This window comes from Pelobates fuscus, chromosome 3 (assembly GCF_036172605.1).
Source record: "Pelobates fuscus isolate aPelFus1 chromosome 3, aPelFus1.pri, whole genome shotgun sequence".
NCBI classification, from domain to species: Eukaryota; Metazoa; Chordata; class Amphibia; order Anura; family Pelobatidae; genus Pelobates; species Pelobates fuscus.
Window position 1 is genome coordinate 174,226,743 of NC_086319.1, and position 24,741 is coordinate 174,251,483.

General features: G+C 41.9%; 1 protein-coding gene across 1 annotated transcript in view; it reads right to left on the reverse strand.

Annotated features, from left to right (window-relative positions):
* Positions 1-12,918, reverse strand: part of OVCH1 (ovochymase 1) — a 90,810-nt gene extending 77,892 nt beyond the window's left edge. Inside the window, exon 1 of the mRNA XM_063446207.1 lies at positions 12,852-12,918. Within this exon, the coding sequence (XP_063302277.1) occupies positions 12,852-12,902 (51 nt within the window). The 5' untranslated portion in view covers positions 12,903-12,918. The remainder of the gene's footprint in view (positions 1-12,851) is intronic.
* Between the last annotated feature and the right edge of the window lie 11,823 nt (positions 12,919-24,741).

A 24,741-nucleotide genomic window follows, 5' to 3' on the forward strand; every position in this document is an offset into this window, starting at 1 on the left:
GCCTGTCAGAGCGTTGCCACGGCAACGCTCTGCCTGGAGATCGCGAGACTCACCATGTGGTCTGCAGCTCACTCCCGGCGGAGCTGCAGACTGAAGAGAGAGGGCGCCCACTGGACCACCAGGGCAGGTATTTAAACCCCCCTCTGCCCCCTGTCACTCACTGCCCCCCCACCCTGCCTCTGCACCCATACCCCCCCTAACCCCTGTCCCTAGCCCTCTAACCCCCTAACCCCTGTCACTCACTGCCCCCCACCCCCCTAACCCCTGTCCCTACCCCTCTAACCCCTGTCACTACCCCTCTAACCCCTGCCACTACCCCTCTAACCCCTGCCACTACCCCTCTAACCCCCGTCCCTAACCCCTGTCACTACCCCCAACCCCTGTCACTACCCCTCTAACCCCCTAACCCCTGTCACTACCCCTCTAACCCCTGTCACTACCCCTCTAACCCCTGTCACTACCCCTCTAACCCCTGTCACTACCCCTCTAACCCCTGTCACTACCCCTCTAACCCCTGTCACTACCCCTCTAACCCCTGTCACTACCCCTCTAACCCCTGTCACTACCCCTCTAACCCCTGTCACTACCCCTCTAACCCCTGTCACTACCCCTCTACCTCCCTAACCCCTGTCACTACCCCCCTAACCCCTGTCACTACCCCTCTAACCCCCTAACCCCTGTCACTACCCCTCTACCCCCTAACCCCCGTCACTACCCCCCTAACCCCGTCACTACCCCCCTAACCCCGTCACTACCCCCCTAACCCCGTCACTACCCCCTAACCCCGTCACTACCCCCCTAACCCCGTCACTACCCCCCTAACCCCGTCACTACCCCCCTAACCCCGTCACTACCCCCCTAACCCCGTCACTACCCCCCAACCCCTGTCACTACCCCTCTACCCCCCCAACCCCTGTCACTACCCCTCTACCCCCCTAACCCCTGTCACTACCCCCCTAACTCCTGTCACTACCCCCCTAACTCCTGTCACTACCCCCCTAACTCCTGTCACTACCCCCCTAACTCCTGTCACTACCCCCTAACCCCTGTCACTCACTGCCCCCCACCCCCCTAACCCCTGTCCCTACCCCTCTAACCCCTGTCACTACCCCTCTAACCCCTGCCACTACCCCTCTAACCCCTGCCACTACCCCTCTAACCATGTCCCTAACCCCTGTCACTACCCCCCTAACCCCTGTCACTACCCCCTTAACCCCTGTCACTACCCCCTTAACCCCTGTCACTACCCCCTTAACCCCTGTCACTACCCCCTTAACCCCTGTCACTACCCCCTTAACCCCTGTCACTACCCCTCTAACCCCTGTCACTACCCCTCTAACCCCTGTCACTACCCCTCTAACCCCTGTCACTACCCCTCTACCTCCCTAACCCCTGTCACTACCCCCTAACCCCTGTCACTACCCCTCTAACCCCTGTCACTACCCCTCTACCCCCTAACCCCCGTCACTACCCCCCTAACCCCGTCACTACCCCCCAACCCCTGTCACTACCCCTCTACCCCCCTAACCCCTGTCACTACCCCCCTAACTCCTGTCACTACCCCCTAACCCCTGTCACTCACTGCCCCCCACCCCCCTAACCCCTGTCCCTACCCCTCTAACCCCTGTCACTACCCCTCTAACCCCTGCCACTACCCCTCTAACCATGTCCCTAACCCCTGTCACTACCCCCTAACCCCTGTCACTACCCCTCTAACCCCCTAACCCCTGTCACTACCCCCTTAACCCCTGTCACTACCCCCTTAACCCCTGTCACTACCCCTCTAACCCCTTTCACTACCCCTAACCCCTTTCACTACCCCTCTAACCCCTGTCACTATCCCTCTACCTCCCTAACCCCTGTCACTACCCCTCTAAACCCCTAACCCCTGCCACTACCCCTCTACCCCCTAACCCCCGTCACTACCCCCCCAACCCCTGTCACTACCCCTCTACCCCCCAACCCCTGTCACTACCCCCCTAACTCCTGTCACTACCCCCCTAACTCCTGTCACTACCCCCCTAACCCCTGTCACTTTCCCTCTACTCCCCTAACCCATGTCACTGCCCCTCTACCCCCCTAACTCCTGTCTCTACCCCCCCAACCCTTGTCACTACCCCTCTACCCCAACCCCGTTCACTGCCCCTCTACCCCCTAACCCCTGTCACTACCCCAACCCCTGTCACTACCCCTATACCCCCCAACCCCTGTCACACCACTCTACCCCCTAACCCCTGTCACTGCCCCTTTACCCCCCTAACCCATGTCACTGCCTCTCCAACCCCCTTAACCCCTGTTACTGCCCATCCACTCCCCCACCCCCTGTCACTGCCCCTCTACCCCAACCCCTGTCATTACCCCTCTATCCCCAACCCCTGTCATTACCCCTCTATCCCCCTAACCCGTCACTACCCCTCTACCACCCCTAACCCCTGTTACTACCCCCTAACCCCTGTCACTAACCGTCTACCCCCGCTACCTCCTGTCACTGCCCCTCCACCCCTCCACCCCCCCACCTCCTGTCCCTCTACCCCCCAACCCCTGTTGCTGCCCCTCCACCCTCCTAACCCCTGTCGCCCACACAGTGCACCCCTCACAATCATACACACTGTACCCAACACACACTTAATCCCTCACAATTACACAAACTGTACCCCTTACAATCACACACACTGCACCCTTCACAATCACACCACACTGTACCCCTCGCAATCACACACACTGCACCCCTTACACGCTGCACCGCTCACAATCACACACACTGCACAGCTCAGCTCACAATCACACATACACTGCACCTACGTATACTTGTATTTGTGTGTGTGTATGTGTGTATATATATATATATATATATATATATATATATATATATATATATATATATATATATGTGTGTGTGTGTGTGTGTGTGTGTGTGTGTGTGTGTGTGTGTATATAAAAATACATATATACGCGGCGTGTGTGTTTGTGCTTTAGGGTGCACACCCTAATGCAACAGGCTGCGCACGCCTATGGTTACATGCAGGCAAAACAGTGGTATGAGTATATGCACAATGTTTTTGTTATTTAAACAGGCTTAACATGAGTTTACATGGCAACTTGCAGTATACATTTAGGGTTAAACACAAAAGACACAATGGTTATGCAAGGTAAGACTAGCTAGAGTCAGGGCCGGTGCAAGGATTTTTGCCGCCCTAGGCAAAAGTAAAGTTTACCGCTCCCCCACCCCCCATGTGACATCACAATGCCCCACCCATATGATCTGCCATGTTAACTAACGCCAGTGCTGCAGTGCTGCCGTGTTTACATTAAAAAGCCTGCAGGGACAGGCTATAGACACCAGAACCACTACATTAAGCTGCAGTGGTTCTGGGGACCAGGGCCGGCGCGTCCATAAGGCGGCACAGGCGGCCGCCTTAGGGCGCACCGGCTCTGGGGGCGCAAAATTCCAGTGACCGGCAGGAGGGAAGTGCTCCCTCCTGCCTGGTCACCTCCTGGATCCCCGGAGCTGCTGGGAGGCGTGCGGCACAAGTTGATTAGGAGGCGGCGAGGGAGCTCTCTGATCTCTCTGACCGGCTCCCTCGCGCGCCTTTTGCTGATGCCGCGGGAGCCGGAATATGACGTCATATTCCGGCTCCCGCGGCAACAGAAAACAGCCTGCGAGGGAGCCGGTCAGAGAGATCAGAGAGCTCCCTCGCCGCCTCCTAATCAACTTGTGCCGCACGCCTCCCAGCAGCCCCACTGGACCACCAATGAGAAACCCACGCCAGCTCTCCAGGTAGGGAGGCTGGGTGGGACATTTAAATGTAATGTATTGTTAATTACTTTATTAATTACTGTGTGAGTGTGTATGTCAGTGTGTATGTGTGTGAGTGAGTGTGTGTGTCTGTCAGTTTGTGTGTGAGTGAGTGTGTCTGTCGGTGTGTGTGTGTGAGTGAGAGTGTGTGTGTCTGTCAGTATGTGTGTCTGTCAGTGTGTGTGTAAGTGTGTCTATGAGTTTGTGTGTGAGTGTGTGTCGGTGTGTGTGAGTATGTCAGTGTGTGTGTGCGCATGTGAGTATGTGTGTCTGTCAGTGTGTGTGTGTGTGTTCGAGTATGTGTCTGTGAGTTTGTGTGTGTGTGTGTGTATGTATTTTTCTGCATGCATGTATCTGTATGACGGTATGCCTCTGTATGCATGTATGTGTCCGTGTGCCTGTATGTCTTGTACGTATGTTTCTGTATGTCTGTATGCATGTATGTAACTGGATGTATGTTTGTCTCTGAATGTCTGTATATATGTCTCTGTATGCATGTATGTAACTGTATGCCTTTATGTCTCTGTATGTGTGTGTCTGTGTGTCTCTGTATGCATGTTTCTGTATGTATGTATGTATGTGTCTGTATGACGGTATGCCTCTGTATGTATGTATGTGTCTGTATGCCTGTCTATATGTATGTGTCTGTATGACGTTATGTCTCTGTATGCATGCATGTATCTGTATGTGTATCTGTACTATTGCCAGTTGATAAAGCCCTGTGTGGCGAAACGCGTTTTGGCTGTTTTTTATATATTTATTATCTTAAAGGAATATTGGTTTAACCTAGAATTACTTTGCCATATATCCTTTATTTATTTATTTATTTATTTTACCTGGTCATATACTACTGTGAAGCTGATACCTGCTAAAGAATCCTAGGTGGGGACTATACCACCCAAACGAATAGATTGAGCAGTATATCCTGCTCATCCAAATGTGAGTACCTGCATTTCTACTGTTCATACTCATTTTTATCATATCTACAGTGAGCACTATATTTGGTTGTTCTTTTTCCCCTTTTTTTATACCGAGGAATTACCTTCACCTTATCCCGCCAGTGGGGGGCAGACGCCACTGAATGCTTATTATACTTGAGCTAGTTTATGCTCAATAATAGGTGAGTAATATACCTCCCCTATATTCATCCTGCTCTTATTGGTCCTCAGTTTGCACTATTGGAGTTTCTTTGTTTTGTCTTTCCATGTATACCACGGAGTCAAGACACCCCATGAATTAGAAGATTCATTCTCTTCATTGGAAATCCCTATATACCAAGCCTTCCACTTATTTATTGGAATATACAAGCAGACTACTAAGTATTGGGACTATTTATTATAACTGTTCCGTTCCTTACTGTAAGAGTGTATGCAAGTGATATTAATATTAATAATTTTATTCCTATTCATTTTGTCTTTCTGATCTTGTTATATTTTATATTTTTATTTATTTATTTTTCATTGTTATTACACATCCATTTGTATCTAGCGCGACCTATTATTGTGTATCTGTATGTGTGTATGTCTTTGTATGCCTGTATGTATGTATGTGTCTGCATGCCTGTATGTCTCTGTATGTATGTTTCTTTATGCCTGTATGTCTGTATGTATGTGCCTGAATGTCTTTGTATGTATGTTTCTGTATGCCTGTCTGTATGTAATGGTCTGTATGACGGTATGCCTCTGTATGCATGTATGTCTTTATATGCCTGCATGTCTCTGTATGCATGTATGTCTCTGCTTGTATGTCTCTGACTGTATGTGTCTGTATGTCTCTGTATGATTATTGCTGTCTTTGTATGACAGTGTACCTGTATGACTTTGACTGTGTGACTGAAAAATGATGCCTGTGGCTTGGGAGGAAAGACACACAGGTGAAGATGCATTTTTTTTTTTTTTTTTTAATGAGGGTTGGGGGCGCCAAAATGCATCTTCGCCTGTGTAACTAAAAATCCTAGCACCGGCCCTGCTGGGGACTATAGTGTTTCTTTAATGTGAGGTAAATTAGAGATTAGTGCCACAAATAATGTACTACATAGCCTACTTACAACCAGATGAGGATGATGATGGGCAGATGAGGCTGTTTGTAACTGTGGTAAAAAAAAATCAATGTTCTGGGAGAACGGGAAGCAGCTCCCTTTTTTGGGGGCCCTTTACACAGGGTCCACCTTCATGTTCCACCAATGAGTTTGTTCACAGGGGGTGGAGTGTGTAGGGGATGTCCTGATATGTGTGTAAGGAATGCATTGTGTGAATCTGTGCTTGTATGTGTAAGGGCTGCAAGGTGTGATTCTGTGTATGTACAGGATGTAGTGTGTGCGTCTGTAAGGGGTGCATTGAGTGTGTGTAAGGAATGCATTGTGTGTTTCTGTGTGTGTAAGGGTTGCATGATTGTGTGTGTGTGATGGATGTCAATCTCTTTCTCCCCCCCCCCACTCTCTTTCTCCCCCCTGAGCACTTCCCTCCTGTCATCCCCTCTCCTCATGCTGCGCCCGGGCGGTGTGCCCTCATGGACGCACCAGCCCGAGCAAAGCTGCAGCTGCCTGAGGCTCTCTGCAGAGCGCTCGGGCGGCTGCAGCATGAGGGGGACCGGCGCTCCTGGGCGGCTGCCTAGTCCGCTAACAGGTAGCGCCAGCCCTGGCTAGAGAGCATAACGATGAGTCGATCGTTAGATATGTTGTGTTAAGAAGATGTGTTTAAGTATGCTTAGTCAAAGTATATACCTTTTCTATTACATCAACGAAACAAGGAGTAAACATGCATTTGATAGCTCAGTAGATCACTGATAACTATAGGTAGGTTGAGTAAACTGACAGGATGAGTGCTCAGGCTATCTATATTCTGTATTTTTTTGTTGTGCATAAGAAAAAAAATTCGGTCTTACGGTGCCACAACAGCAGGTGCAAGAGCATAATCGCATATTGTATAACTGTGACAATAGATATATCTGCACATTTTATGTTTGTAGGTAAGAGATCAGCTTCGGTAGGCAGCAATTTAAGCATCAACATTTTTCTTTGGCTGGTAATTAGTGTGAGATTCGTAGCAGATGGTAGTTGTGCAGTTAAACTTGTGTAGTCGCGTGTATGAGTGTGCGCAAGTGGTGTAAGGTTTCGTCCCTGAATGGTAGTCTATTCGTAGTCTTGTGGTTAGTGAGTGTGTGTAGGAGGTGCGGTTGATGGGAGTGCCTGGTTTATGGTTAGATTAGGGTGCTAAGGTAGAGTCTTTCTAGCCAGGTGTATGTTAGTAGATCCTGCATGGCATACAGTATTAGAGGTCAACATCGATAATATAAAATTAATCAAATTAAATGAATGTAGTTAAATGAAAGTAGTAACAAAGGGTAGGTAGCAACAGTAGCCAATTAGCAAGAGGGGTAATAGTGATTAGGCATATCATCAACATTTGTAAGCATTAAACACAGTTCGGTCAGTTATTATTAGGCTTTGTACTGACTGTCCTGACCGCGTCTGGGTGACACTTGGAGAGCAGTTTGCAGCATGTTTGGTGTACTTGTTCTTGCTGTCCTGTCAGGTATCCCGTGCTGCAACAGCAACTTATGGGTCGGGTGTGAGGCCTTGTGGCACGAACGGGACAGTTCTGGTCGGGTCCCATCTGTGCTGCAGGGATACTGGGCTCTTCTGGCCTTTTGGGTTGAGCGAGTCCATAGGTAGGCCCAATGATTGTAGTAGCGGTGCTGCGTCGCACAAGTGAGTACCTTATGCGAGTCCGGTCCCTGCTGGACTGTTAGGGTGTGGGATGGTCGCCAGCGGTATCTGAGGCCCTTTTGGTGGAGAAGGTTGGTAAGTGGCTGGATGGATAGTCTCCATGCTAAGGTACCGTTGGAGAGGTCGGCTTAGAAACTCAGTGCCCTGTTATCAAATTGTAAGGGTGTCCTGCCCCGCAGGGTATCCAGTACTGCCGTCTTGTCAATTCCGTTCCGGAAAGCAACTATGGTGGTCCCGGTAGGTGCCTTTGATGATTTGGGGACCCTGAAGAGGTAGTCTGGGTGTATGTGATCTGCTTGTGCGGGTGGCAGTATCATCGCGAGCAGGCGTTTGATGACCTGTGGTAGCTCTGCATCTGTAATTTCCTCCGGGAGCCCTCTAACTTTCAGGTTTTTACGCCGTCTGGCGTCTTCGTGCTCGGCCAGGCGGTATTCGTGGGAACATTGCTGTAGCTGCAGATCCTGCACAGTACGTTTGAGTTCCCCTATGTCCCTAGTATTTGTTTCGGTTCGGTGCTCCATTGTATTTAGGCGGGTGGTCACCCCCTTTAGGTCTCCCCTCAGTGCAGTGATGTCTTTATGGATTTCGTCATGGTGGTCCGCTAATAATTGCTTAAGGATCGACACTGTCCCTGGTGTGGAGTCCGGTGTGGCGTTGGTCGGTGGTGAGGGCCGTCCCGCCATGTGGGCTGGTAAGTATTCCTCGCCCGAGAGCGCAATCAAAATTAATGTGGGATGAGACTTTATAAAGAAATAGGCCAATCTTCAATTTTAAATTTAAACTTCTTCAAATGGAAATGATAGATAATGTTGTTGGAAAACAGAACCAATGAAACTGATGTATGAATCACAGTCATCATAGAATAAAACTAGAAAAGAAACAAAATGAGAATTAATTTAATTATTTTTAAATTACATTTTTACATTCGCCATGTTCTTTTTCAAACTTTTCAGAGCAAAAGAACCAGCAAGTTCCAAGTAATTGATGTGTAGCTGAACTTCATCTTCCACCTGCTGTAGTGTTAACACATCTCACTCCACAACTATAGTTGCTGGTGTCCGATTCTATGATTAAGTTGGGTTCTGAACTGAAAATGGGTCTTCCATTCCAAACTTCCGTATGGTTCAACCACCACTGAAGTTCTTCTTTTACAGTCCAATCTATTGGAATGGGATCAGAGTAAGAAAGATCTTCCATATCTTCAAGTGGTTGAAAAGTGGGCCTGGAACAATGGACTGAATAAATGAAGAAAGGAAATCTATGACTCTTGATGTTTGATAGTAGTAATAGGGCAAGAGAGTGCATCCAAGTTATTTTATATTATGAAGTTTTGAATTTGGAAGGCTTAAGGTTTCTAGAAAAGAATTAAGAAGCCTAGAAACTTAATCTTTTAAGAGTTTTTTTAAGAAATACAAATTGGTGAGAAGATCCAGAGTCCAATGAATATGGGATATTAAAGTGGACTTTTGAGACAACACCTATGCTGTGCAGAAATGAGACTATGGGCTTCATCAGTTTTGTGAAACACCAAGGGGCAGAAAAGAGACTGAAAGGAAGATATGTAAAGTTATTTTTTTCCTTTTCAATGAAAATCAAAATCTACCAATTTTGGTTATATCGTAATATGGCTTTCCGCCTCTAAATTGCCAGCCATGCTAATAACTTTGTATCCAAGGATGGAAAGGACTAAAGATCTGTCACCAGAAATAACACATTCAAGTAATTCCAAAAATGTTTAGATGTTTTTACTGGCAAGATCTTAAATGCCATTATATCAATCCGGGGTTATCTATCAATCTGGGTCAACCAGTTTGAAAATGTTTAGTTTGAGACAGAAGGCATGGAAGTGAGCCAATTTCCCTTATTAGAATAAGAATAATCTGACATTGTGATGCAGTCAGAGAAAAAAAACCCCATCTACCATACAATTGCCAGAATCTGTACAACTCTCAATCTGCTTTTTTAGCAGTTTTCCATTACCTTGTATGATCTGACCAATGGGCATGGGTTCTCTTGCCTTTCTTTGAAACTCCATCCTTGATGAGATTTTAGTAATCAATCTTTTTTTTTTTAGTAGGTTATAGATTCAGTATGTTTATTTTTTTGGCTGTCTTTGTTCAAAAAGGTCTGGATATAATAAATGATCTCAAAATTGGTCAGTACTAGCCATGGGGGTCTTAAAATCCTATTTAGCAGAAGAATGAGCTTGGATACTATTTATTGATTTATATAATGTCATAGACCTCAGACCCATAGCACTAAAAATAGCTTTTTGAACAGAAACGTTCATAGCTGTATCTATATTAATCAAAGAAGTAGATTTAGTAGAAATAAAATCATCCTAAAACACTTAAAAAAATAAAATGTAAATAAATCACTAAAATATTAGCTAGTCTGAAAAGAAACTAACCGAGGGGAAACTGTAGTGCTGAGCCTGATCGATGTCTAGCAACAGGGAAACAAAAAAACAAACAAACAAAAAAACAGTCCATGCGCTCAGGTGATCATTGTGAGCTCGTGGATTAAAATAAGGAGAATTGCCAATTCGTGACCTATAAACAGTAAGAGGTCCACGAATTTGCCAAAGGGGAAACTAGTGATTTAGAGGCCAAACCGTGTAAAAGAAAAAAGAAAAAAATGTTTTGGCTCTAAAATGTATATTAAATGCGTAAGTGTGCAGGTGAAAATGGTAAACAGCTGGGCGCAGATCTGGCTGTTGGGTAGAAAATAGGTGTAATTCTTGCAGAAACCAGAGGAAAGGGATAAATAAAAAGGAATTATATGAGAGTGAAAATAAACAAATAACCAAAATATAACTTATAGAGCCACAATAAATATATGAATTGGGACAATAAAAATGCAATTATAAATAACTGCAAATGAATACAAATTGTGTAAATGAGGATTATGGAATGTTCACGTCTCCTGATTTCCAAGGGAAATTTGTACCTTTCACTAGTCCCCAAATCTAATGGCAATTCCCAATCTCTTGTCAGCTGCTTAAGAGTATTGGTTGTGGGCAGGTAAGCTCTAGGACAGAAATTCAGCCCGGGCAGCTCACGAGGAGTTGAAGAGCCAGAAAGAAAATATCCCCCCCAAAAATTAATATTTTAGTGTGATGCCCCTCCAGAGCATCCAGTGGTCTCGGATGGAGAATATGTCCTGTTTTTGTTTCTGCACAAATACAAGTATGCACTGTTTTTGCTAATGACTTGTTTCCAGTATCCCAATAGTGAGATACCAGAGAACAAAAGGGAACAAGACTGCTAAAGTATGTTGTGGATGTATAGGGATGCTCTCTTAGTGTTGTATTTGTTTGGAGGTTGCTTGTGGGATTCATGCATGTAGAACAGATTGTGTTGTACCCTGTGCATGTCTGGGCTGTAAATTATGGGTGGATGTGTACATATTTATAGGGCTGGTAGAGTGTGCTCGCCTAGGGAAGTGTGAATATCTAGGTGCTGCCGGGGATTGCATTGTGTGTGTGTGTGTGTGTATGTATGTATGTATGTGTATAAGGGTTGTAGTGCACCTGTGTACAGGTTCGGTAATGTGCATGTGTGTATAGGAGGTGTTCAATAAATATTTACTGAATTTATTTCTATAAATAAATACAGGATTATTTAAATTTAAGGTTAAAAGAGCTGAGCTTAGAAAATTGCGGATTTTTTCCATTCCAGCTATTTTGACAGGGTTATTCACTAAAATGAGAACAGTCGGGAATTCAAGGGGAATTTCAAATTTAAGGCCAAAATAGCAAAACTGGAAATATTCTCCAAGTCAGTAAAGCTTCCAGTTTGGCTGCATTGGCCTTACATTTTAAATTCACCTAGAAATCACTATTAATTCCCAATAATTCTCTCTTTAATGAATAACCCTTTGAATGCAGGGTTTCCAGACCATGTTTTCCTGGATACACATCACTTGAATCCCTCATTAGTTAATTTCTTGATTTTCTAGTTGAAGCAATAAAGTACAACAAACTGTGCCTGCTGTTGGTTCCATTGGTTTCCATGGTGACTACTTCACCGTTAGTACTTTAGACTGTTTTTCATAACATGACACTTTTTATACATAACCTTGTTCATGTTCTGCCCATCAGTATATATATATATCATTTGCATCAATAAAAATATGGTGGATCTAGCAACCTTCGCTTTTGTGTTACAGAGAACAAATGGAGTAAAGCATACAACTACTGGTAGGGCTACTAAATGTACTTCTTATAATCTACCAGTTTGCGTGTGGCTCCATTGTATTATGCCATTGACACATTTTATTGTATGATTGTGTATTTATTATAAAGGTTGTTTTTACCAGACTGACAGTTTCATATAATTTTGGTTTAGAGGCCACGTTGAACACTGCATAAATGGAAACCCCATAGAAAGGAAGACTCAGTGCTTCACCACCTATAATATTTATTGCCTTGCAAATAAACTTTAGTGGTCAATGTTATTTTTATAAATATTCCTACTGGTTTTTATTTCTTATTTTGCATTGTATACCTGGCTGTCCCGGCATAGGAGAAATCAATATATCTATGTGGTGACTGTAATGGTTGGAAAATGACTAGAAATGAAGGGATTTTACTTACTAAGGTATGTGGAAAGCTAAAATAAGTTCAGGCACCACACTGGTATCCAGGAAAGCCATCCTCCAGCATAAGGTAGGAAACTGGGGGATGGGTTTACAATGTAAATTTTACATGTGTGTCAGTATGTCTGTCAGTAAGTCTATATCTGTGTGTGTGTGTCAGTATGTCTGTCAGTGTATGTGTCTGTATCTGTATGTAGTCAGTGTCTGTATCTGCATGTGGTTATATACCAAAACACACAATGTATATTGCCAATTATATAAAACTCTTGGCCAGCATCAATCAGAGCATACATGCTGTATATGCAAATATATACTACCACCAGGACTACTCTAACCCTTGTAAATAGTCAATCTCTTTTAGTACAGTTCAAGCACTGCTTTCCTCCTCCACTACAGCTACACGAAAGCCAGAGGTACCTGCATAGAAGATTCTGTTAAGCCCCGCAGTGCAAGGCTGGCTCATTAGATGAGAGCACCAGCTGATTGCTAGTTGAAGCTCCTAAGTAGGCAGGATGCAGCATTCAGCAGATCCATGGTAAGAGACTAAAACAGTTTGACTATTTACAAGGGGTGACATGCCAGATCCCACTCCTGGCAGATTAACCACCACAGCACGCTATAATAGTTATGGTGTTTATTAAAGTAGCACTAGGCTGTCAAGCATAAATTAAAGGTTTACTTTTTAATAAAATGCATAATATATACCACAAGTGTATATTTTCCACTCACAGTCCATGGTTGCCCTCCGACTTCAGAATTCCTCCCGCCAACAATCCGCATCAAAAATTCAAGTGGGTTTGTGGTGGTTTTCTTTAGGGGTACGAAGCCACATTTTGATGCTGACCAGCACATATCAAGATATCAAAATATCCAAGGCAATGAGAAAAAAAATGGCACAGAAAAGCAGTACAAAATGATCAACTCTAGATATGCTAAAGTGACACTCAAAACACATACAGAAGAGTATCCTCTTTTTTTCATTTAATAAAAGAGTTTACTTTTATAAATGAACCTTAATACACCTCCCAGCTGGCAGACAGGTAGTCCTTACTGTTACTTCCTGGCAGTTTAGCTCTATGAAACTAAACAGAAGTGCCAGTTGCACAGAGCACCTGCCTTGCAAAGACATCTCAAGTTGTAACACAGATCATTTAAAAGTCTGTGATTAGACAGCCACAGAAATGCTGGGATGGGGAAGAAGGTAAGGGATTGCATTAACTGCAGATACTAGATCTGCAGCTATTGCAAACCAAGATTTCTTATACCCCACTCCACCAATAGGAACATCGCTGCTGGGGGTCCAGTAGCAGGCAGTTAAACATGAAGTTACTTACCTGAACCTGTCCCTCGCAGGCGCTGCCATCATAAACTGATGCAGTCGTAATCGGCGCTGACATGCGCGAGTGTACAGCATTGAGGTCTATGGGGGATCCTGTGAGACCTCCATAGACACTGGTGACGCCCGTCAGGATTGACTCTGTGATTCCATACGGAGTCTGAGAAAGTCATGAAAAGGAGAAATGCAGAGACAAAATAATCTCTACTTTGCCCTGAATATCTCTTGACTGGCTTAGAATTTATGTGAGATTCCAACACAATTAAAATTGGGTATTTCATAGTCTCACAGTTTCTGCTTGGACCTGGACTTAATTTATTTTATCAACGAAACTGGATTTTGCCAGCCTTAGCCCTGATAATCACCTGGGTTCCCAAGTGTGAGTGTGGTATGCTCAGTTTGTTTAATACTTGTTAATTAGGCAGTCTTTTCACACGTGAATGTATATATGTGTATGTATAATATATAAGTTGTATCTCAAAGCTATAACCCCTACAAGCATCATGATATTCTAAAAATGCTTTATTTCCAATTTTATGAAAAGGATATTAATCAGATTATTCTCCCCCTCCCCCCTGCTCTAAACATGTTCTAGCCATTGTTTTATATATCAGAATGGACATGGCATGTCCAAACAATAGACATTTGCTGTAATCAATTAACTGAATAACATTTGTTTATTGAGTTTACAACTACTTTAAGCAAGCTTTAGTTTGTGAGGAATAATGCCTACAAGGAATCCAAATTTAAACCGTGACTACTTTGACTGTAGTTTGGATTTGTTTCCCATATTCAGACTAGCTCTGGGAAGATAAAATATTTTCAAGCCACATGTTCCTCATTCATCACATCGGAAATGCCTAAAAACCTCACCTCTTGAGGTATTAATGGAACCGCCTCCTTCTGACTCTTGGGAATGAGTAACGCTTTCATGCAGTTGACCACCTGAAATGGCTGCATGCAGTGGAAACAGTTTAGTTACATTAACACTACAAATGTTACAAATAACTATTACAGAACAGTCATGCACATCCATGCAACATTATTAATAAGAAATACTTGTAATTTAGCATAACTTGTTAAACTGCTTCATGAATAGAGCAATTCTTTTTACGGTTATGTAGGTTGTTTTATTAATGAAACCCTACATAATCACAACAGAGCAGCTACAAGATTACATGAAAAAGTGAAATAGAAACCCAAATAATTAATGTTATGGCCATTTGAAAGCCACATACTTTATGGTGGAAGTGTATGAATTATGGGAGTTAACTTTAAGGTGAAGAGGGGGAATATATTTTCTGCTTGAAATAGGGACAAGTCAAAGACAAAAATCCAATGAAACATAAAAATGCATGGGTAGGGACTAGCCATAGTTCATTCATGTGGCGCTTAAAGGTTTAAAACTTTGTGAGAATGTATTCAGTCAATTGTAGTAAATGGGAAATACAAATGGCAAAAGTTAGGCTGAAATAGCAGAGTTAAAAAACATGCTCTATTTGAGCCATTTCAGTCATGGGCTAGTTGAGCCTGGTTTCAATTCACTACAGTTCACAGTTCAGTGGATAAAGGTTAGTATTAAAGGGACACTATAGTCACCTGAACAACTTTAGCTTAATGAAGCAGTTTTGGTGTATAGAACATGCCCCTGCAGCCTCACTGCTCAATCCTCTGCCATTTAGGAATTAAATCCCTTTGTTTATGAACCCTAGTCACACCTCCCTGCATGTGACTTGCACAGCCTTCCTTAAACACTTCCTGTAAAGAGAGCCCTATTTAGGCTTTCTTTATTGCAAGTTCTGTTTAAGATTGTCTTATCTCCTGCTATGTTAATAGCTTGCTAGACCCTGCAAGAGCCTCCTGTGTGTGATTAAAGTTCAATTTAGAGATTGAGATACAATTATTTAGGGTAAATTACATCTGTTTGAAAGTTAAACCAGTTTTTTTTTCATGCAGGCTCTGTCAATCATAGCCAGGGGAGGTGTGGCTAGGGCTGCATAAACAGAAACAAAGTGATTTAACTCCTATATGACAGTGAATTGTGCGGTGAAATTGCAGGGGAATGATCTATACACTAAAACTGCTTTATTTAGCTAAAGTAATTTAGGTGACTATAGTGTTCCTTAACCCCTTAAGGACCAAACTTATGGAACAAAAGGGAATCATGACATGTCACACATGTCATGTGTCCTTAAGGGGTTAAAATATTTAGTGTTTTGAGCAATCAGCATCGTTCAGATTGCAGCTATATCCACTGATGTGAAAATATGAATATCCAGAAAAAGGACTGAAATTAAAGGCTAAACAAGGTTAACCTCATAAATAATTGATTGCAATAACATTAAAAATATATGTTTAATCTGATCTTCTCTCACCCCATGACAGGAACAAGCTATAGACCAAGAGTACCAAGACAGCCATTCTGTCAGGGTGGATATCATCCAGGTAATGTGATTGCTGCCTCCTTATGTCAACTCTGGATTTTGTGGGAATGGAAATCAGGTGTGCTAGGAAGAAGGTGATTCAAGAAATATTTACTGAGTTTATTTCTATAAATAAATACAGGATTATTCAAATTTAAGGTTAAAAGAGCTGAGTTTAGACAATTGCAGATTTTTTCCATTTCAGCTATTTTGACAGGGTTATTCACTAAAATTAGAACAGTCGGGAATTCAAAGTGAATTTCAAATTTAAGGTCAAAATAGCCGAACTGGAAATATTCTCCAGGTCAGTAATGCTTCCAGTTTGGCTGCATTGGCCTTACATTTCAAATTTACTTAGAAATCACTGTTAATTCCACATAATTCCCTCTTTAACGAATAACCCTTTGCATGCAGGGTTTCCAGACCATGACACCATGACACCTCACTTGGATCCCTCATTAGTTAATTTCTTGATTTTCTACTTGAAGCAATAAAGTACAACAAACTGCAGAACAGAACAAAGTATTTGTTCTGAATGCAATGTGCCTGCTGTTGGTTCCATTGGTTTCCATGGTGACTACTTCACCGTTAGTACTTTAGACTGTTTTTCAGAACATGACACTTTTTATACATAACCTTGTTCATGTTCTGCCCATCAGTATATATATATCATTTGCATCAATAAAAATATGGTGGATCTAGCAACCTTCTCTGATTGTGTTAGAGAGAACAAATGGAGTAAAGCATACAGCAGGGCTACTAAATGTACTTCTTAAAATCTACCAGTTTGCATGTGGCTCCATTTTATTATGTCATTATTGACACATTTTATTGTATGATTGTGTATTTATTATAAAGGTTGTTTTTACCAGACTGACAGTTTGGTATAATTTTAGTTTAGAGGCCACATTGTACACTGCATAAATGGAAACCCCATAGAAAGGAAGACTCAGTGCTTCACCACCTATATGCTTTATTGCCTTGTAACTAAACTTTAGCGGTCAATGTTCTTTTTATAAAAATTCATACTGGATTTTATTTATTTTGCATTGTTTCCCTTGTTGTCCCAGCAGAGGATAAATCAATATATGTATGTGGTGACTGTAATGGATGGAAAATGACTGGCAGGTCAACCTAGCTAACTGTTTAGTAGAAAAAACTGAAAGGGACAATATGACTAAAGAAATGGCAGTCTTATTAAACTCACCTACACCAATCCCAAAAAAGTCCAAATAAAAACCCATAACATTCACAAGGACATCATGTATACCCACTTTCCAGACTTGTAAAGTGTATTGAATATGTACATTGACTAAGCAACTACTATGGTTTTAGGCAACACTGTTTTTTATACCAAGGTTAATGAATGCATTTGAGTTTTCCCCCAAATATTTATTATTGCTTTCCGAGAGTAGTGGGAGTTTGAGCACAATGTTGACATCTGCATTTACATATGTTTAAAGGGACACTATAGCCACCCAGACCACTTTAGCTCATTGAAGTGGTATGGGTGTGGTGCCTCTGTCAGGTTAACCCTGCAATTGTAATGATTACAGTTATTGATAAACTGCAATAATTACATTGCAGGGTTAACTCCACCTCTAGTGGCTATCTACCAGACAGACACTAGAGGCACTTCCTTGAGCGTCAGCATCCATTCAATGCTTTCTTATGGGGTAGACGTAATGTGATTGCGGCACTTGCTTCGCATGCACATTAGGCCTCCCTGCTGGCTGACGTCGGCAAAGAAGTAGCGGAGGCCAAGCCTGACCCAACACCGAGCGGTATCGACACTGGAATCAGGTAAGTAAACAAAAGCGTCACCCCTTCAATGCTGCAGTGGTGTGGGAGGCACGAGGGAGGGGGGCACTAAAGGGTACTATAGTGCTAGGAATACAACTTTGCATTCCTAGCACTATAGTTTCCCTTTAAACAAATATATTTATGCAATTTTGAAACTATGTTGTGGAGGCCTACTCGCAGGGGACTTGCAGGGGACTCCAAGGATTAATTTTCCCTCAGTGATTATAGCTCCCAGAGTATTTACAGTGTTTATAGCAGTGTAGCAGATTCTCCCCAAGCTCTAGCCGAGACTTATTGTAGGGTGAAGTTGAACTGATTTTATTATCACACAGGTCACAACAGGAGGACCCCAGGAGAACAATAGTATTGTTACATCCCCAGCGCCTTGGTATCTGTGCCTGAGCAAGTAATTTAATTAGCAGCCAGACACCTTGGCACCCGGTTAACAAAACCACATAAAAGTTAGGGTTCCTCTGCCCACATCCCCAAACAAATGTCCACCAAAAGCTCTTTTCTGGGCACCTACTATGTCCAAAAAGTGTCTGGATCGGAGTTGGCTGGCCCACGTTATCTGGAAGTAAAGTTTTAACCGGGCCGCGACCATCCTCCAATCCGGCGCAGAGTTCCATGACACTGGATAGAAAATCCTGTTCACCCAAAACAATGGCACTTTCCACGATTACATGGAGCTACGGCTACCTCAAGTCCAGGGTACTGTTGGATGCCTCACCATTTCCTCTATCTCCCCTCTAAAATTAGCCCTGCTAGGTGATTCTAGGGCAGAGAGCGCTCGTGATCAATAGTTCCAGGGGGTTTGGTGTTTACTCCCGATCAGGCGCGGTGTACCTCTGTAGCCTTCATGTGGGTCTCTGATGCTCCTGAAGGCCACTAGGATGGTCGCTGGGTTAAAAGGTTGTCTGTCACATATATCCATTAATATTTAGCTGATATTTTCCCCCTAATAATTTGCAATCAATGGCTGGAATTTGCAGTCTGATTGCCACCATAAGGAATAAAATGGTTTTGCTCTATTTAGTATGTGATTTGATCTTGAGTGAATAATCCTGGAAGATCGTTGCCTGAGCTTTGCATATTTTGATATTTTAGGAGGACTAATATATTAGGCTTTACACCTGCTTAAAAGCAATAGGAATAGAAAATATTACAGTAAACTTGCTTTGTAGAATGTAGTTGAGTGGCTTATTTGATAATTAAGAGTTCCAGGCTGCCCAAGTCACCTGTCCTGTGGGTGTAACTAGCACCCGACTCACAATTGCAAATAACTCTGGATGCACATCCAGACTCCGACCACAATGACCACTTCTTAAAGCAGAAGTAGTAATGGTAGTTTGACTAATCCTTTAATTTATTTTATTATTTAAACCAAGGTACTAATCCACCACTTTTATAATTTTTGTAAGGTATTATTTTATACTAGTTCAGTTGCTTCTTCGTCTTATTTTTACACATCTTTATGGCAACATTAATTTTTTTAACTTAAAAGAACACTATAGGGTCAGGAACACCCTATAGTGTTAAAACCACCATGTAGCCTCCCCTTGCCTACCTAAATATAATAAAATCTTACTTGTATTCAAGTCTGCAGCTGCAGCTGCGGCCTTTGCTACCTGCTTGTCTGACATCATCAGAAGTGAGTCTCTGAGCCAATCACAATGCTTTCCCATAGGATTGGCTGAGCCTCTCAAGGAGGCAAATAAGGGGCAATCACATGGCCGGGTTAGCTGGCTGAGGCATTGCCAGCAGGGGGACTAACTGTAATGACAGTTAGTCCCCCTGCTGGCTGGAAATAAATTGTGCTCCCAAGGTTACACTCACAGTGTGTTTGTGTAGACTGCGCCTTGGGGTGCCTTCCCTATTAGGCTGTTTTACACTTTGTGTTATTGCTTGTTATTTATGTGTCATTATTGTCTGTGAAGAAGTCCACAGTAAGTAGAGGAAACACGTTGGACGAGATTTTATATTATATTTTACTAATTTTGCACCAAATAAATCGATCTGAAGCTTGGAAAGAAAAGTATCCTAGTCTTCTAATTTATCCTGGTACCTATCCGCAGCAGGAGGAAGTGAAAGAAGGTGTTAGCCCCCCAGCCTATACCAGGGGAAGCACCACAAAGCGGAGTCTATACGAACACACTGTGAGTGTAACCTGTAAACTGCAATTCTTGTTGTAACAAACTGTATTTCACCATGTTTTTTTTTTTTTTGTGCTTTTTTTTTAGATGCTTAGCCGATTCCCAACTATTGTTTGTTTCATGCAGGACAATCCCGAGGCAGGGCCAGCCAAACAAAGGTCAAAGCAAGGCAGCAAAGATTCAGGATCAGGAAACAGGCTTAAAGTCTTTGGCAGGACAATACAGAGGCAGGGTCAAGCAAGCAAAGGTCAAAGCCAGGCAACAAAACTTCAGGATCAGGAAACCAGTTTAAAATCTTTAGACAGTACAGACTGACAATAGAGACTTGTAACCTCTAGGGAGCTCACATGACGTGAGCAATGAGCCTTGGATGGACATGGTTTAAATAGTGGAGTGAGAGAAGGAACCCTCCCATGAAGAGCTGTCTGGGGGCCTATATATGTAGGAATGGCCTCCCCTTGATTTGTAGGCATCCATGCCCCCTTCATGGGTGGCATGGATCTCTCTCCCATCCTGTTGTTTCACACACTGTTCCTCCAAGGTCTGAGCTGAGCCTGCTAGGGATCTGACACTCAGAAGGGGACCTGGAGCAGCGTGGGCAGGGCCTTATGGGGAGCAGCTGCTGGAGAGGAGGTTGGCCGAAGGATGAACATGGTCCCACATGTAACTGCTGTTGGGGTCAGTGGGGGGGGGGGGGGGGAGCTGCAACCCACATGGTGCTCCTGTTATAGTTGGCGGCCGGTGAGTTAGTGTGGCGCACCGGGCTCACCCAGTGTGCCGTGAAATCCATTTGCATTCCAAGCTCTAAAAGACAATAAAATCGAACTGAACACTACTGACTGAGGAAGCCATACAGTGGCGAAACATGTATCAGACCTGTTTTTATTTTATTTTGCCATAGCACTTTTTTAAATATTTTGTTTGATTAATGGCTCAAATTAGTTTTTTTCTGTGGAATTAAGTATTTTCATTTCTCATCATTAAAACATCTGGCAATTCATTGGAGAAGGAAGCAGAAACACTAGGCAGAACACTATCTTTCAAGGATGTTTAAAGTGCAATATATGGGCATAAAAGAATTAAGGCTCGACCATTGGTGAGAGGACCTTGTTTGTATAGAATGTATTGGTGTATCTATACATACTGCCCTGTGTCTTTGTCAAATGTTATCTCTTTGAAGGGAAATGGTCTCATTATATTTAGAAGGAAGCTGTAGCGATGCATATTGGATATTACACTACCACAATTACGCAATTCAATAACACTTTAATGGAGAAGGAGATTTCATTAGCTCTCCTAATTTGGCAGAGAATGTCAATTGCACTGAAGGGTTTAGCTCAGATAGAGAGCTTCCAGTACTCCACAGGAAGTAGTAGAGGCGAGGAGCAGTGATCAGAACTCCTGACTATATAACCACTATAGCATGTTGAAGTAGTTATTTGGATTGTTGCTTTAAGATTTGTAACACAGCTGTTGTCCTTGGATTTTCCTTGGCTTTCAAAACATGCTTATTATTGGGCATTCAAACAAAAAGTATTTACTGTGAAACTAAGAAAAAAACTGAACCAAACAAAATGTGACTCATATTGTCACAGCAGTATTCCCATGCTATGGCACGATAACTCGAACTGAAGCCCAAACAAAGGAATACATTATTTACCTTCATAAAGAAGAAGCTAACAAAGACAATGCAAAATAGCTCACGACACATAATGATTTTATTTCCAATACATTAATCATAACAAATACAACACAAGTATTTGGATCAACCATACTTTTTAACAACACAACTTAACTGATAGTCCAAAACAACTAGCATTAAATACAAAGCTTGATGGCTTGGTTCATCTAGTCTTCCTTATACTAATTATTGTAAGATGCCAATATCTTTTTTGATCTTGTTTTATGATCAGGATATATATTTCCATGACCCTATCATAAATGTGTAAAGTTTATTACCATTTCAAATAGTACACTGTAGCCACTTTCAATAGCATAGGTATAAAAGATAAAATTAAACAAATAATCGGAAGACTTTCTGAAACAAAATACATAAGCAGTAGTAGAGTTTACCTGACAGAACTCTAACTCCCTGTATGGCTCTGCGGACACTACGATAAAAACTATGATCTTTCCCTATATTACTTAGGTTTTGTAATGAACATAGGGCACGGAGAGAATTCTGGCTATGATGTAGGCTCCCCAAGTAATCACACTTTGATTTCCAAACAAATAGACTGTATGACTGCATCAGGTAGGGAGCATAGAAGGTGTGATAATTGGAGTATGCGCCCAGTATATGTAGGTTTGTTGTGTATTTACCGAGAATATGATGACAATATTCAAATTTAAGATATGATCCATGATATGGCCATTACACAAGCTAAATAGTTATATTATTATGATTAATGTTATTGCAGTTAATGTAATGATTGCATAGCAGCATACGGTCCATCAGCCCAGTGCAGGTCAATGAAACAATTGTCAATACGCATTTAAATATTGAATTCTTTGCCAGCCCAGTTTAGCACTACATATACGTGCAATTCATAGCTAGGAGGGGGGAGAGGAGTAAAGGAATGTCCTGTATGAGCTATTTGATGGGTTTCTTTACATTGCCAACATTCCAAGGGTGGCAGAGAGGCGTTTTCATTTTAAAAACTGGACATACTGCCTTGGGCCTCATTTGAATCCACAATCTACTTTATCCTTGTTACTAGCTATAGACTGTAACCTCGTTGGAGCAGGGTCCTCTTCAACCTATCGTTCCTGTAAGTTTTGTTGTAATTGTCCTATGTATAGTTAAATCCCCCCTCTCATAATATTGTAAAGCGCTACGGAATCTGTTGGCGCTACATAAATGTCAATAATAATAATAATAGTGGTTGTGCAGATGGATGGGAATAGTGATTCTTTTATCAATCGTGAAGAATCCAAAGGTTGCTTCCACTCTCCTCAACACATTTATAAATCAGAATCTTACAATAAAGCTTAATAATCAATAAAGACTCTTTTAGAGATACCAATGAAGTTGAAATTGCTACAGGCTAAAAGTCTATGCGCTTGCCACCTAGTTATCATCTTTCCAGATTTGGAACATACGGACGAGTTTCTGCCCAAGTGGTGATGCTCTGTTTGAAAGGCAAGTGCCACCATTCACACAGTGTCCCATTAGACCTGCTGGCATTCTCATCTGGATGGCTGTCTAAGAAGATCTATCGGACAATAGTACAATACAGGTCCCAACCTGTGCTTTGATCATTTCCTATTGGTGTACTAGAGGGATGTATAAGAACCTGAATGCTAAGCATGGCTACCAATTCAACTACATGCCATCAGAGATTATAATGGATTTCCAAAATCATTTGCTATTCTGACATCCTTAAAAAAATAGTTGCAATTATTCTGTATAAATAATGCTTATGCCCTAATATAAATAGATATAGAAATATATATTATATTTAATACAAATTAGAATATATAGATATGAAGCTGTGCTTTGTTACCATGAAATAAACAGCATCTTTCATTACTGCAGAACAAAACTTCTATTGAGCTTAGTAAATATTTGTGATTGCCATTATCCATAAAAGAAAAATCTTTAACATGTATTCTATTCCTTAACATGCTGAAAATAAACATCACATTTATCCCTCCAGACATTTCATTGCACAAACATTTAATTACACTGATAACCATAGACCCTCCATTTCATTATATTTGCAAAGGCATACTTAATCATATATCATATATACTTGCCCTAAAATGTGTGTGTGTGTGTATATATATATATATACTCTCACACACATATTAGAGGGAAACAATAAATGTATATATGCATATTTATATATAGATCTACATAAACACACATATTAGGTAACAAATATATATAAAAATAAATATATACACACACACACACTCCCTCTCTCTTAAAGGTTAGAGAAACCCTTTCTATCGTACCCCCCCCCTCCAATAAATATAGTCTCCAAGCAATATGATTACTTCAAATCACTGAAGTGGTCATGGGTCTTGGAATAAGCTTTCAATAGCCATCAGGGCCGTCTATAGTATGAATAGGACCCAGGGCAAATACATTTCTTGGGCCCACTGGGGTGAAACAAACATCTAAGATTGATGAACCCTTCTGCAGAGGCTACTTCTTCAGTCGTGGCTCATTCTTACTTAAAGGACAACTGTCATCAAATGTTCACTTCTCACTGTTTAAAAAAAAAAAAAAATATATATATATAATAATGATTTTTAATATATATAATAAATGGTGTATTTTTTTTTTGCGAAAAATTCACATTTTAAAAATAGTTTATTTTTTAACTTAATAGGTAGCCTTGTTGGTTCACATTCTATTTTTTTTTTTTGAACAACTGCTGCTCAACTTACCCACTCCTGCAGTCTCACGCAGAACAATCACATCAGCAGGTAACTTAAGTTTGCAGCACTTGGTCCGATAAAAGTAGAATCTAGTCCAACATGGCTGCTCAGCCAGAAAACAAAATAACATTTTTCTTTACAAAAAAAATCTCAATTTAAGAAAAATATAATTAGTATTAAATGTAATAAACCTTTAACAACTAAAAGTGAATTGTCACATTATTTTGCATCACTCTCAACATATCAGATGCTCTGTTTGCAACTTTTCATGCTTTACATAATCTTGTTGAAATCTTTCTGTGCTTGTTTATTTTATTTTGCACTGCAAAAACAAAGAATATAAAAAACAAAGCAAAAAAAAAACAAAACTAGAAGTGAAAATGTATTGACAGTTGTCTTTTATGCAATGAAAGGTGGTGCAATACAGCTTTATGTATGTGCATGTTGTGACGAGGATGCTAATGGATTTGTTAAAGTGGTGCAACATGGATTTCTCTAAACAGAGTATTTTTCTG